At 44.4% G+C, this 13,970-nt stretch overlaps 1 protein-coding gene across 3 annotated transcripts in view; it reads right to left on the reverse strand.

Moving 5' to 3' along the window:
• Positions 1-229: 229 nt before the first annotated feature.
• Positions 230-13,970, reverse strand: part of CNN3 (calponin 3) — a 30,712-nt gene continuing 16,971 nt past the window's right edge. Inside the window, exons 2-7 of one of the 3 annotated variants that reach the window (XM_040998897.1) lie at positions 6,959-7,080; positions 6,692-6,758; positions 4,925-5,062; positions 4,475-4,591; positions 2,744-2,890; positions 230-1,104 (exon numbers count right to left, since the gene is read on the reverse strand). In XM_040998897.1, coding sequence (XP_040854831.1) covers positions 763-1,104; positions 2,744-2,890; positions 4,475-4,591; positions 4,925-5,062; positions 6,692-6,758; positions 6,959-7,080 — 933 coding nt within the window. In that variant the 3' untranslated portion in view covers positions 230-762. The remainder of the gene's footprint in view (positions 1,105-2,743; positions 2,891-4,474; positions 4,592-4,924; positions 5,063-6,691; positions 6,759-6,958; positions 7,081-13,970) is intronic. The other 2 variants (XM_040998899.1, XM_040998898.1) reach the window with 2 other exon arrangements.

A 13,970-nucleotide genomic window follows, 5' to 3' on the forward strand; every position in this document is an offset into this window, starting at 1 on the left:
AAAAAATACAATGGGATAAGTTTATGCTGAGAAATGCAGCAATAAATACAGTTGAAGAAAACAGAGCAACTCTATATTGATACATTGGCACAGAAAGGAAGAGCATGCACCGCCCAGACCTGGAAGTGTGCAGGCCCCTTCCGCACATGCTCCTTCGCACGGGCTCCTTCAGCAATACCGTTCCCAAAAGATCTTGTCAGCATAGGTGCGAGAATGAGTACACATATTATCACAGGTGCACACTGATCAGGACTTTATTTAAAAATTAACAAACAATACTGTAGAAACATTGATATGTAAATTCCTAAAATGCTGCATATCTTAGATTTAGTTGGCAAAAACCACGATTAGCAACAAGCATGAGTTTAGTCTTCCATGTAGAAACCAGATATACTGAACTATCAAAAAAAAAACCACCCTATTGTTTGAAAATACCAATTTTAAGTAGAAGATTGTAAAAATGCATAGATCTTTAATAAAAGAATTGGCTGTACAAGAGTATTCCCCTTTCACAGTATTCCTTTTTACTTCATGTTCGAGTTACTGGTTATGCTGTAGTATTTAACTGTTACAGCACTAAAAGGCAACTATTGAGGGAAGAGGCAGAGAAAGGAAAAAGGAATGTACGTAAGGCAATTTTTCTTTTTTAGGTATAATAAGCATAATAGTGTTTTAGGAAGACGAGATAAAAATTACTCAAGGCTAGCTTGGTTCTCACTGAATAGGAACAATGGACTAAATCTTGGGCTCCTCTGTGTCACTCTAGTAATCAATGCCCTGGTCCCCATACTGGTACTCCCTGGGGTAATCATCCTGGTACTCGCCATGATACTCATCGGGGTACTCTGCCTGGGAATCGCTATCACTGATTTCCGACCCGTTGGTCCCTGTCCCTTGACTTCCATTGTGAATGGCAGGCTCTGTCGGGGCGGCACAGTATTTGGGATCATATACTTGCCGCCCAAGCCCGTACACACTCATTCCTTTCTGGGAAGCAACTTTGTTGGTCCCCATCTGTAGCGAGATCGTTGAGTTGTCCACTGGCTGTAATGTTAGCTTCTGATCATAGATGTCTCTCCTGGTTCCTGGGGCCAACATCCCCGCCTGGCATCAGAACATAATGTGGAAGTTAGCAGCTTTACATGCATTCTTGTAACGATTTTCTAGACTATGAAACTCAATTTGAATGTGTGGATACAATACAGGAACGTTCAGGTGGCTCAGCAGTTATGAAGCTAGTTTACCAAAATATCCAGGCACTGAGTCACTTTTATGAAATGATATTCACTGGTTTCCAGCTAGGTCATACTCCCCTTCAAGTCCTTGTTCTGCTGTAAAACTGGTCTATGGCCCCAAGCAAGCTGACTTTTAGTTTTAAGTATCTCACAGACCTAGTAGAGACAATCCTCCTTCCTCTGGATCTGAGAGAGGATCATGCATAAAGAACGTAAACATTGGAGCGGGTGCTGGAGCACAGCTGGTTGAGGCCTTGTACAGGGATGTGTGCATCACACAGCACAGTACTGGACAGAGTCCAGGCTGCTCTGCTCCCAGTCCAGCTTCCTGCTAATGCATCCTGGGAGGCAGCCTGGTGGGCCCTGCCAACTATATGGGAGACCCAGAGGAATTTTCTTGCAGGTTTTTGGGGAGTGAACCAGCAAATAGAAAATTCTCTCTCTCCATTTCAAATTGAAGAAAATCACATTTGCCTTAAAAGGAGGAATGTAAAAATAATGCATGATGTGGGCACAGCTGACAGCCTCATCTGAATACCCACCATGACCACAAATGTAGATTGCCCATTTGAAAAGCCTGGTTTATCACATTCAACCAAAACAATGCTAAGCAAACCTTAGAGACCCTAGTCTTCGCAAAAGGCCTTGAGACATGCCAGGTGCCACCTCAGAGCACCTATGCTAGGACCAGGCTTCGGCTACCTGGCCTGCCTTCTCCACTAGGTCTGAGACACACACCCAGACCTAAAGGGCAGAAACATAAACCTGAGCAGCACCTGTGAGAGCAGGCCACATTCCAGCAACAGTGAACAGCAAACCTCAATCCCCTGCCCACCTTTTGCTAGACTATGAGCCTCAACTGCTCTCAAATGGCTGTGGGATCCTCTGCCTGGGTGCTAGCAGCTCACCTGTATGTGGTGAAGACATATTTCTATGTGATGTGTGCTAGTACAGCTCGGAAAACCAGAGGGCATTTTCCATCTCCTGATTAAGAACTACATGCTGTTATTTTAAAACTATTTAACTGTCATTTAGTAGGAATCAGGACCCATTAACTCCCATTAAGCCAATTCCTATTAAGTTCTAATTAAATAGTTATTTGCAGAACACCAGAATGTTCTTTACCTAGTAATATAAAAGGGGATCCATTTAAAACAAGACACCATTACCACTACCACCACCAAAAGCCAACGTTTAAATGCGAAAATCCTTGGCTGGATTTTGGAGCAAGAACACTGTAACAAACCACATTTGCACTTTCTGGTTGGGGAGCAAGGCCAATTGTTCCGACTGCCTAAAACACTATGAGCTATTGCAAACTTGTGTACTGTTGAAAAGGTTAATTTTCTTCTTTCTTCAACACAGCTCCACTCATTAAGAAATATAATATAAATATACCACACAAAAGAATATCTACTTTCAACTTTTAGGCTAATCATAAGGTAAATGCTAACTTAAAAATAGCCCTTTTGTACTCTTGGTTGTAAACATGAAAAGGTATCACTTACCTGGCTGGCTCCTTTGTTGGTGCCCATCTGCAGACTAATTGTGGTCTGATCAAAAGGCTTGTCAGTTTGCATTTTGGGATCATAAAGATGCCTTCTGGTTCCATAAGCTGTCATTCCTGCCTGGCTGGCACACTTGTTGGTTCCCATCTTTCAAGTTGAAAAATAAGATTAATTAGCACTAATCATAGGAAGTCAATAAAATATACAACCCCAACCAAACTTTTTGTGTTATGAAGAACATGGAAGTGCAACTGATCAGTTCCGAAGCTAAGGCTTAAGTCAACCAGACTGTTTTCTCTGCTTTTAGAGATTTCAAGTACTAACTGTAAAATTCCCACTCCCCCCGCCCTCCGCCAAATCACTGAATCTGCAATCTGATAGCTAATTCACCACACATGAAGTGACACCCATGAACACAAGCCACTATGACAGTGGCAGAACTCTGAGCCATCTATCTCCACGCTCCTCTGTCCCCTTCACACTGCTGCGCCACTTCAGTTACTTTAGGGGAGGAGCATCTTGAGCAGGACAACACACCTTCTACTCCAAACTTTTTATATAAGGCCAAATATTTTATCTAGATTTGGAGGAGATTCTTGGTTTCAAAATCATCATTTTCTTGGGGGAAAGAACCCTACTTTACTCTGCTACTCCTCACACCAATGGACAGAGTGAAAGAGAGAGGCAGAATGAAGAATCTGAACCCAACTTAGGTCAGAAAACAACTAACTTCTCCATCAAGAGCAACAGCTTCAGGACCAACCAGCACAGACTATTGCTGGTCCCCTTTTAGTTAAAGAGATGACCTATTAGGAGAAATCTCTACTGCTGAAAGTAAAATCTGTTCAATGAAGAAGATTCAGAAAATACACACAAGCAAAAAGAAAAACGGAAACCATCATTCTGAGCCCCCCACCCAGGTACTGAAAGTCAGCCAGCAATTGTGAAGGTTCCCCTCCCCTTTTCACTGGTCTGTAGCCACACATATCTGCACAAACATCTACAGGGCTAAAAATACGTACATTGTTAAAAACAATCACACCTACCACAGTATTGTGTAACTTTTCTTTCCTTAACTGATCTTTTTTCAAACTCCAGTGTATCATTGTTACAAGTTTCTTCCCAGGAGTTATAATTTAGCCAACTAACTATGGTTTGGAAATTGAGGTCTTTAATTTCTCACCATGGATACAGTTTTGTGCCATCTGAAAATAAACTCGGCTCACATAGTGAGTCAAACAAGGGCAAGGTACCATGTAGGTGACAGTCCGGCCCACAGTGCTGAGGGCATTTAGCAATGCTGCTCTTGCGACACTGTCCCAGAGAACAATGTGAATGGGGGGAAAACATTTCAATTATTTAAGGAGAATTAAACTGACACATTTTGGCAGCATTTGCAGGCCACATCATGCTTTCTATGGTAAATAAAAGACTTTACCATTAAGGTCTTGAGAAACTGCTTCATTTTGTCAACAATATTTAGGAAGTCACAAAGTGCACTTTCTTAAATTAGAAAAAGACACTGTGATTAGAAAAATGATTATCATTTCCTAGACAACTGTCAAATGGAGTTTCTTCCAAAACCCATCATTGCCTCATAGGTTGTAAAGCATAGAGCCATGCCCAAATATAGCTCCTTAACGTACTCTTTATGTAGGAGAGACTTAACAGTTTACACAACAAAAATTAGTGATATTCAATGAGGGACTGAGCCAGCATCACATGACTTACCTGCAAACCAATTACACTCTGGCCAGCTTTTAGTTTTCCTTCATCAAAGCGTCTTGTTTGTTTTTCTGCATACTTAACTCCAATGTCAATGGTTGTATGGAAACCTTTTGTTTTAGCCTAGGTGGAAACACACAGACTAACTGAACAGTCACTTCCACGCATATTCCATAAAGAGTTTTACAGAAGGAATAGCAAAGTCTAACTGTATGTCCACCGGATGAGGACCTCATCAGGAAAACCCAGACAAGAGTTAGGCTACTCACAGAGGCACTGTCACCTGTGAAGGGGAGTGGCCTAGTTCTACCACCTAGCACAAGGCAGCAGCCTTTTCCCAAAGCTAACAAATTCAGCAGAGACAGGCCTCCCCACACTGGCTCTCAAACCCCAGGGCAATGATGCAATTTGTCACCGAGTATATTTTTAATCAGCCATTAAAAGACATATACGTACCAGACCGGCCAGAGCCACCAACGTAGTCTGAACCTGGGTCATGTTTCCGTTCTCGAAAAGATCATTGGCTTCAAATATGTCATGTGGCTTCATACCATAAGCCTGGATAGCTTTAATAAAGTTGCCAATATTCTCCAACTACATAGAAAAAGGTTCACATAGCATTTTTAGAGTTAAACATTGACTTTGGTCATATCTATGAATTATACTCTTTCAGGATTGAACTGTAAGATGCTGGACAGAAAGCTAACTTGGCAAAGATTCACAACCAGATATACACCAAGCATAGTCTCTGAATGCAAAAAAAAAAAAAGTTTATCTCAATGTGGCTCAAAACAATTTTATGTAGTTACACATCATTAGTTCTTTCAGGAAAACATCTTCCTTATACATTTTTAAGAATTCTACATCAGAGCTATGCAGTTCTGGAATTTTCTTTTATTTATCTGTAAGGCAGAGCAAACAAGAGAGATGCAGTGAGAGTTCCAATTCATTGGTTCACTGTTCACATGCCCACAATGGCTGGGGCCAAGGCCAAGGTCAGGATTAGGTGCTGAGAATTCAATCCTGTGAGTGTTAAGTATCATTTATTTAGTCATCACCAATACCTCCCAGCCAAGAATCAAATTCAGATACTCTGATGTCATCACTACTAGGCTAAACAACTGATCTCAGTTGTAGAATTTTCTTAGTCAAACCACATTCATCACAAACAGAATAAAAATTCTTGTGCTTTATTCTTATCTCAAATTAAATTTGTGGGAGGTGGACATTTTGCACAGTGGTTAAGATTCTCCTCGGGACGCTCCTGTCCCATACAGAAATGCCTGGATTTGAGCCCTGGCTCTGCTCCCGCTTCTAGCTTCCTGTTAATGGGTACCCTGGGAGATAGCAAGGGATGCTCCAAGCAGCTGAGTTCCTGACTCCCACACAGCAGACTCAGAGTGAGTTCCTGGTTTCTGCTCTCTCCTGGCACAGCTCTAACTGCTGTGGATATTTAGAAAGTGAGTCAGCAGACCAGGGATCACTGTTTTTCCAACTTTGTACCCTCAAAAAATTTTTAGAGATTGCAGATATTAAAGCCTTATCTTTTTGTTTATCTTACATTTACTTAAGACCAAATGAATGGCTAACTTGAACAAATCACAAATATTTGTGAGCATTTCTGATACTTTGTCCTAAAACCAAACATAAGCTATTATATTGTTTTACTTTTTCCTCTTGATGATCCTTAAAGTCTAGATTACATTACTGCTTGTACACTGCGTCAAACCCTCTCTGAAAGTAGATACATTAAATATAGGAAAACTGGAGTTTAGCCCAGGAGTTAAGACACCTGCATGCCACTTAGAGTGGTTTGATTCTCGGCTCTGCTCCCGACTCCAGCTTCCTGCTAACCTGGACCGAGGAAGGAGTGATGATGATTCAAATAACTGGGTTCCTGTGAACCGCGTAGGAGACCTGGATTAAGTTCCCGGCTCCTGGCTCTGGCCCAGCCCAGTACAGCTCCTAAGCACAAGTGGAGTGAACCAATAGATGGAAACTTTCTCTTCAATCAATCCATAAAGCAAATCTTCTAAGCTAAATATGTGCTGATAATCAAATTGTTCAACATAGGTAGTTTTGGAAAAAAAAACTGAGAAAACCTATATAGAGTAATGTATATAAATTCCTGCTAAAAAAATTCTTTCAAAACAGCAAAAAACTTCAAGATTTCAGGGCAGAAAAAATTAACCAGCTAGAACTGGAGGCTGGCTTGGCCATTACCTGAGGCCAGTTTAATGAGGACTCATTGACCTTCTTCACCGATCCTGGCTGCAGCTTGTTGATGAGTCTGTGAAGGAAAAGCAGCGAGAAACTGCATTTAGTGGCCACACAGAAACAAGCACTGCAACAGTTAGTTCCTTTAACAGCAGTAAAAGAAAGCATTCCATACATTTACAGAATACCGAGGCTCAACACCCTGGATGGGGAAGGGAGGCCAGAGGCCAGGGGAAAGGATGGGCACACGTGGACCCCGGGGCCTCCACTCACTCGCAGAGGATGATGCCATCCTTCAGGCCCAGCTGGAAGTTGGTGCCAATGCTCATGCCCGTCACCTCTTCAATCCAGTTGCGAAGGTCTTCTTCCGCCTGGTGATCATACTTGGAAGCAATCTGAAACGCAAGTCATCCAATGATCTCACTGCTGGCTCACAACTGCTCCAGTTTCATTCATTCTCCCTTGAGCTCACAGAGCTCCCTGGAAAACTCCCTGGAAAACTCAACCAACCAGCTTCAGTAAGAATTTTTAGCAGCAGGGAGATAAGCTGGGACTCAGGAGAAAAATATTCACGGAGAACAGATTCCCATTCATGACGCACAGGAAGTGACAAGGCCTGAGGAGTAGATTACAATCACCTTATCCCAGAGAAACAGTGAGGATTCTGACATACCCAACTATTTTACATAGTATTTCATCTGGCCAAGTCCTAGCACTCCAATAGCTTATTGCCTGGAAAGTTTCAATGTTTGCCTTCTTTTCATCTAAATACATACCACAAACTACCCTCACATACACACTTTCTGCAGTACCATCTGTACTCACAGTACAACATGGCGACACCATTTATTTAGTCTCTACCCCATGACATTCCTTACAGGAAGGAAAAACATAGTCCACTTTTAGATCTTTAGCACGCAGCATTCTACCTGAAAACCACTGAATAGATTTTTTAAAAAATTGTTTTTACCTGCAGAATTCAATAGCAAAGGCAACTTAACGTAAGTGCCATGCCATCAAACATGCCAAAACAGGTTTTAAAAGCCCTTTGCATGATAAGACCACAGACATCATTGAAATTTAACATGGCCTCAATGGCCAGGCCTGGCCCAGGAGCTTCATCCTGGTCTTGCACATGGGTGCAAGAACGAAAGCACCCGGGCTATCTTCAGCTGCTATCCCAGGTGCATTATCAGAGAGCTAGATCAAAAGCAGAAAAGGTCAAACTCCAACTGAAGCCCACAGGGGAATGTGGGTGTTGGAGGCAGCGGCTTGACTTGCTACACCATGACACCAGCCCTAACAGAGCGTCTGCAAAAAAGAAACTCCATGCTTCATTGACTAAATTCTCCCTGGTTTTCTAGTACTAAGGTCAACTATCACGAAGAGCAGAGCCAGAAAGAACCATGCTTGATCTGGCTTCATATGTAGCACAGGTGAAAGTGCCAATGCCTGGGAGACAGATTACAAGCAAGGAAGACAACTGTGGCACTGCTGGAAATGACAATGACCAACACAGATGTCTGCTCTCTGGCCAGTGCTGCAGCATAGCCGATTAAACACACACACACACAACAACCTCTGCCATTTGTGATATCAACATCCCATACAGGCACTGGTTCATGTCCTAGCTGTTGCACTTTCAATCAGGCTCCCTACTAATGTCCTGGAAAAGGCAGTAGAACATGACCCAATGTTTGGGTTCCTGCCAACCAAACGAAATGCTTGGCTTCAATCTGGCTCAGCCCTGGCCATTGTGGCCATCAGGGGAAGTGACCTAGCGGATGGAAGGTCTCTCTGTAACTCCTGGTGTGTTGAATCTCAGTCCAGCCCAGTCACAGGACAAACAAGCACCATGGTGCAGAATGCCCAAGGTTCCTAGGCTAGAGTGCAGGGCTGAGGGCTGCATTCAGGTCCTTGCCAAGAGACAGCCACGAATCAGCAGCATTGAGACACACATGCAAAAGGCTGGCTGGCTGACCGTTCAATCCCCTGAGAGCAAAATCCAACCCTGTCACAACTGACTACTGTTTCATTTCATGTCAGTGCACAGCCATGACAGCCTCTTCTATTATCTTAGGTGCGGAAAAGATACCCCATTTCCCAGTCAGGAGGTGGAAAAGTGTACACTCTGTCCTGCATTTACAGGTTCTCTGCACACCTGTGTCTCCACATATGCCCTGGAACTTAATGAGACCACCTCATATACTCCCACCCCACACTAATAGGTGAGGCCTCTGCCCTGAGCAGTTCTCAACCCCCTGCATCCCTCCCACCCCACCTCCCAACATGAGCCATGGCTCTACGCCTTCAACAGAACAGAACTCAAGCTGTAGATCCACTTCATGGGATCACCAGAGGAAATCCCAACAGTTCACATTTTCAGGTTCAGAGGAGTAGTGCTATGCAGTATTTCAGGGATCAATGTGGTGTGCCCCTGGTTTGTAAAACTCAGCTTCAGACTCAGTGTAAAGATACTTAGTGTGTGATAATTCTGGTCCCTTGTATTCCTACTCCCTGGCAAACGCGTGTTGATTTCTATTTCCTGCCAGTTTTGGGTCCTGTGAGCATGTGGACTGGGGAATGGTAAACGAGGAGATGGTAGTGTGGGAAAATTCTGCCACAGGGACACACCTTGCCCTGGTAAGCGGGCAAGCAGCCACTCATCCTATACACCTGCAGTCACTGTCCCTGCTAAGTATATCTCCTCTACCAGGGCAAACAAGTCTGTTTACCTCTGGCACCCACACTCGCAGACAAACCCGAGTCTTGATTATATTTCCACAGTGGAGTGCTGCACCTAGGTGGCTAGAAAAAGACACTTTGTAAATTGGAGGTGGAGATGAGGTGGGGTTGAAGGAGGCACTTAAAGAAGGAAAGTGTGAGATGGGCTCCTAAGCATTACCTGTTGGAAGCAAATTCTAATTTTGGGCTGAATGGTTTTCAAAAGGGAAGGGATTAAGTAGAAAACGCATCTCAGTAAATCTTAAGAAATACATAGTGTGCCAGCAGTGAGCTAGAGTGAGCCAAGTTCTGTCTTAGCTTCAGTCAGGTCCAACCCGACCGTGAGCTCTTGGGGATCTCATCCAGCTTCTGATCCAACAATTCCTGTCTATACAATGGGAAGGCTGAATTTGAGGAATGCGGGTCCCTTCCCTCCCTACTCTGCCCTGTCTATGTAATTTTGTCAACCATCAAACTTGGCCAGAAGAGTATCTCTTTATTCCGTCAAATGCAGATGGAGGGGTTGGGGAATTTTGCAGGATGATGATTGTAATTCTCACACCAAATGAAAACAACTATTATTTAACCTGAAAAATACAAAATTGTGTCCAGCAAGCCTCAAACCACAAAGTGATTACAGCCCAACTTGAAATATCTTAGTTCCCAGGGAAAAACTTTCATCTGGTTCTCCTCAAAGAATCAAGGAAATAGAAAAGTCAAGCACTGCAGTCAGATGAAACTGGGATGACCAGTTATGGGTTGAGATTCTAGACAGGCAGCTCTGTCCCCTGAGACCAACAACAGCACATATGCCCAACTCAAAGGCCCACTTGATCAGTTTGTGTCCTGGTTGCTCCACTTCCCTCCCATCCAGCTATATGCTTGTAGTCTAAGAAAGCAGTGGAGGATGGCCCAGAGCTTTGGGACCCTGTACCCAACATGGGAGACCTGGAGGAAGCACCTGATTTCAGTTCAGTACAGCTCCAGCCACTGCTGCCATTTGTGGAGTGAACCTTTTTCTCTATAAATTGCCTTTAATAAATATGTATAAATCTTTTAAAAAAAAAGTAACAAGAGTCTTTCTACCTAAAAACTATTCATATTTGTCTAATAAGTGAGCCTTCTGCAGTCCACTTGGCTACATAGGGTTGGTTACCTTTTAATGTCAAGAGAATCTGAACATCAGACAGAAAAAGTAAATACTTCCTCCCTCACAACAAAAGATGGGTAGCTTAAAAAAAACCATGTGCTCTGACATCTCAGGAAAATTTCCTGCGGCCCGCTTAAACACCACTCCTCTGTATTGTTTCTAAGTTTTTAATTCTTATTTGACCTTCCCAAATTAATTCCAAAGATGTTTTATTTGTTCAGTCACACAGCAGCCCCTTTCTTTATATACTCATCCTTCCCTTCTTAAGAGGTGCCTCGCCCACTTTTCTCACTTCAGGGAGCAGCCAGGCTGCTCACACCTGCTTGAGGCTCACGCTACTTCCAGACACAACCAACGGACAGACCAAGAATAAAGCCTTCTTGGGGACCAAATGTGGCTGACCATCCTCCCTGCCATTCAGGTCGTGGCTTGTTCTGCTCTAGGGCCTCTGCCAGGCTGTACTGCTGCGGAGACAGCTCAGATGCCTGGGGGCTCAGCGCTCTGGCTCAGGGAGAGGGCATGCTTGCAGGCACTCTTCACTTCAGATGAAGCCAACACTGTCCAGCGCTGTGACTTTTCTTCACTCTCCATGTTCAGAGTCCTAATATTGTCAAAACCAAAAATCAAACAACATAGACATGCACAGAGTCTGCATTCAAGAAAGATGCTGTCCCTAAAATAGGAGGGAACTGGTTCTTGTGATAGTGGGAAAAAAAATTAGATACTTCAAAGTCTTAACAATGCTCTAAACTCAATCCCAGTCAACATCATCTTGTTGCTTTGTGCTAAATCTAGTGGGGGCTGGGAAGCAATTAGGAGAAATGTCTAGAATTACTCCGAGGGAAGGCAGTAAGCAAAACAGGGTTGAGAAACATTGAGATAACACAAAACCAGCACGTCTCTCTTCACTCCTCTCCTCACGACCACACTCCCTCGGGAAGCTGACTCTGCCTTCAGCCAGTTCTCTATCCGTGGGCGTCAGGGTTCATGCTATGTAAGACAGACCTGGGGAGATCCCCTTAAAAACACAGCCCCGCGGGCCTGTCTTCTTCACAGGAAAGGGAGACACTAGATCAGATAAAAGCTGTAGCTTGCCAAATGCTGAGGTCTGAGAAATTCCCTCTCAGGATCCTCCGAAGGGGAGGGCGAGCTTCCAAACCAGCCCAACAACTGACCCGAAAGCACAACTCCTGCACTGTTGGTGCACTTCTTGCTGAAAGCAGGCGGCATGCGGCCAAGGTGCGACTCCGGAACAAGACAGGGCACACCTGGCGGCAGGCAGCTACATGCAGCCACAAAGTTGGCCCTATCAGAGGGCTGGGGTTCCAGTCCCTGCTCAACTCCAACGTGGAGCTTTCAGCTAAAGGGCACCCTGGGAGGCAGCAGGTGCAAATGGCTCAAGGACTTGAGTCCCTGTCACCCCTGTAGGAGACCTGAACAGAGTGTCTAACTCCCAGTTTTAGCCTGGCCCAGCCCTGGTTCTTTTGGGTCTTTGGGGGAGTGAATCAGCAAATGAAAGATCTCTATTTCTTGGACCTGACGGCGTGGCCTAGCGGCTAAAGTCCTCGCCTTGAACACGTCGCCATCCCATATGGGCGCCGGTTCTAATCCCAATAGCCCCACTTCCCATCCTGCTTGTGGCCTGGGAAAGCAGTCCAGGACGGCCCAAAGCCTTGGGATCCTGCACCCGGAAGAGGTTCCTGGTTCCCGGCTTCGGATCGGCGCAGCACCGGCTGGCCGTTGCGGTCACTTGGGGAGTGAATCATCGGACGGAAGATCTTCCTCTCTGTCTCTCCTCCTCTCTATATATCTGACTTTGCAATAAAAATATCTAAATCTTAGAAAAAAAAATCTCTATTTCTGCTTTTCATACAGAATGAAATTTTTTTTAAAAAAATTTTGATTGTCTGATGATCCCCCCTGCTTACTCTGAAGCACATTTTCAGATCTATTGGAGCCAGTGCAGGCTGTGTGTCACACATGCTCTCAGCAGCCAGCAGCAGACAGGCTCAGTCACTGTCTCCGCTGCCTACAACAGAATCTACTCCCAATCCCTGCTCTGTCCCAGCTCCTCAGGCTCCCCGCCCACAGCCGTGCTGATAACCCGGTATCACAATCCAGTTCCTCATTGGCTTCTCTTTCAAGTCTTTTCTGTTTTACGAGCTAACACCTCCCATTTTTGTCTTCTATTCAAAGCACTGATACATAACCAGCTGCAGTTCAAAGACAGAGTCCCTTTCCTAAAAGCTTGCTTTCCAACAGAAAGAGACAATAAGGTGTATAAAAGATGCTTGAGCAAAGGGGCCTGGTGCGGTGGCCTAGTGGCTAAATCCTCATCCTGCACATGTACCAGCATCCCATATGGGCACGTGGCCTGGAAAAGCAGTGGACGATGGCCCAGTGCTTTGGGACCCTGCACCTGTGTAGGAGACCCAGAAGAAGCACCTGGCTCCTGGCTTTGGATTGGTTCAAGTGCTAGCCATTGTGACCAGTTGGGGAGTGAACCAGAGGAGAAAATGTACTTCTATCTCTGCTTTTCTCTGTAAATCTGCCTTTCGAATGAAAATAAGTAAAAAAATATGCTTGAGCAAAGAGAAATATCTATCTACCCCCCCTCCACACACACACAGAGCAGCGCACTGAAAACAGCAGTTTTAAAACTGGAACCATTTTCATCTCAAATATCAAGAAACTTCCTCCCTTTCATTGTCACTTGTCACACTGTCAATCCCTCATACAGAGACATACAAAATGTAATATAATGTAAATACCCTTGTAAATTTCTTAAAGACCCTTGCTAGAGACGTAACAGACTCATTTTCACATGTTTTGAAGTTGATCCTCAGAACACTGCTCCTGCAATGCCGTGAGACCTGGCAACATGGTGGAATGCATGCCACCCCATTTCTCGTGAGAGGGTCTCTTTCCTTCCCTTCCAGAGGTAAACAGGATCACAGCTATCTTTGATTCCTGTCAGAATCAACATCCTCCATTTGCACCCACTTGAATACAGAGCAAAAGGCTTTCTCATAGCCAAAGCCCACAGCACTCTCATCTCAGTCTCCACCACGCAGAAGCTTGCTCCAGGCGCTGGTCCTCACCATGGCCACTCACTTCAGTTCCCATCTTGACACCCAGGCCTTTCTGCCTCCCTGGCTTTGCTCAAACTCATCTCTACTTGCATCCCAAATTCTCATACTTTCTCAGATCGATGTTGATGAACAGAAGAAATAACCACTTAAAAAAAAAAAGCATTTTTATATCTAGTGGAGGGCTAGAGTGGGAAACCTGGAGAAAAATCATTTCATACTTGGGACAATGATGTCAGTCTAGAATGCATGCCCTCTCAAGGTCACCAGAGAAATCTAAGACACTTTACGATGGTGCACTTGCCTAAGACACTGGAAAACT

Source organism: Ochotona curzoniae, unplaced genomic scaffold (genome assembly GCF_017591425.1).
Source record: "Ochotona curzoniae isolate NIBS_2020 unplaced genomic scaffold, NIBS_Ocur_1.0 scaffold_1037, whole genome shotgun sequence".
Lineage (NCBI taxonomy): Eukaryota > Metazoa > Chordata > Mammalia > Lagomorpha > Ochotonidae > Ochotona > Ochotona curzoniae.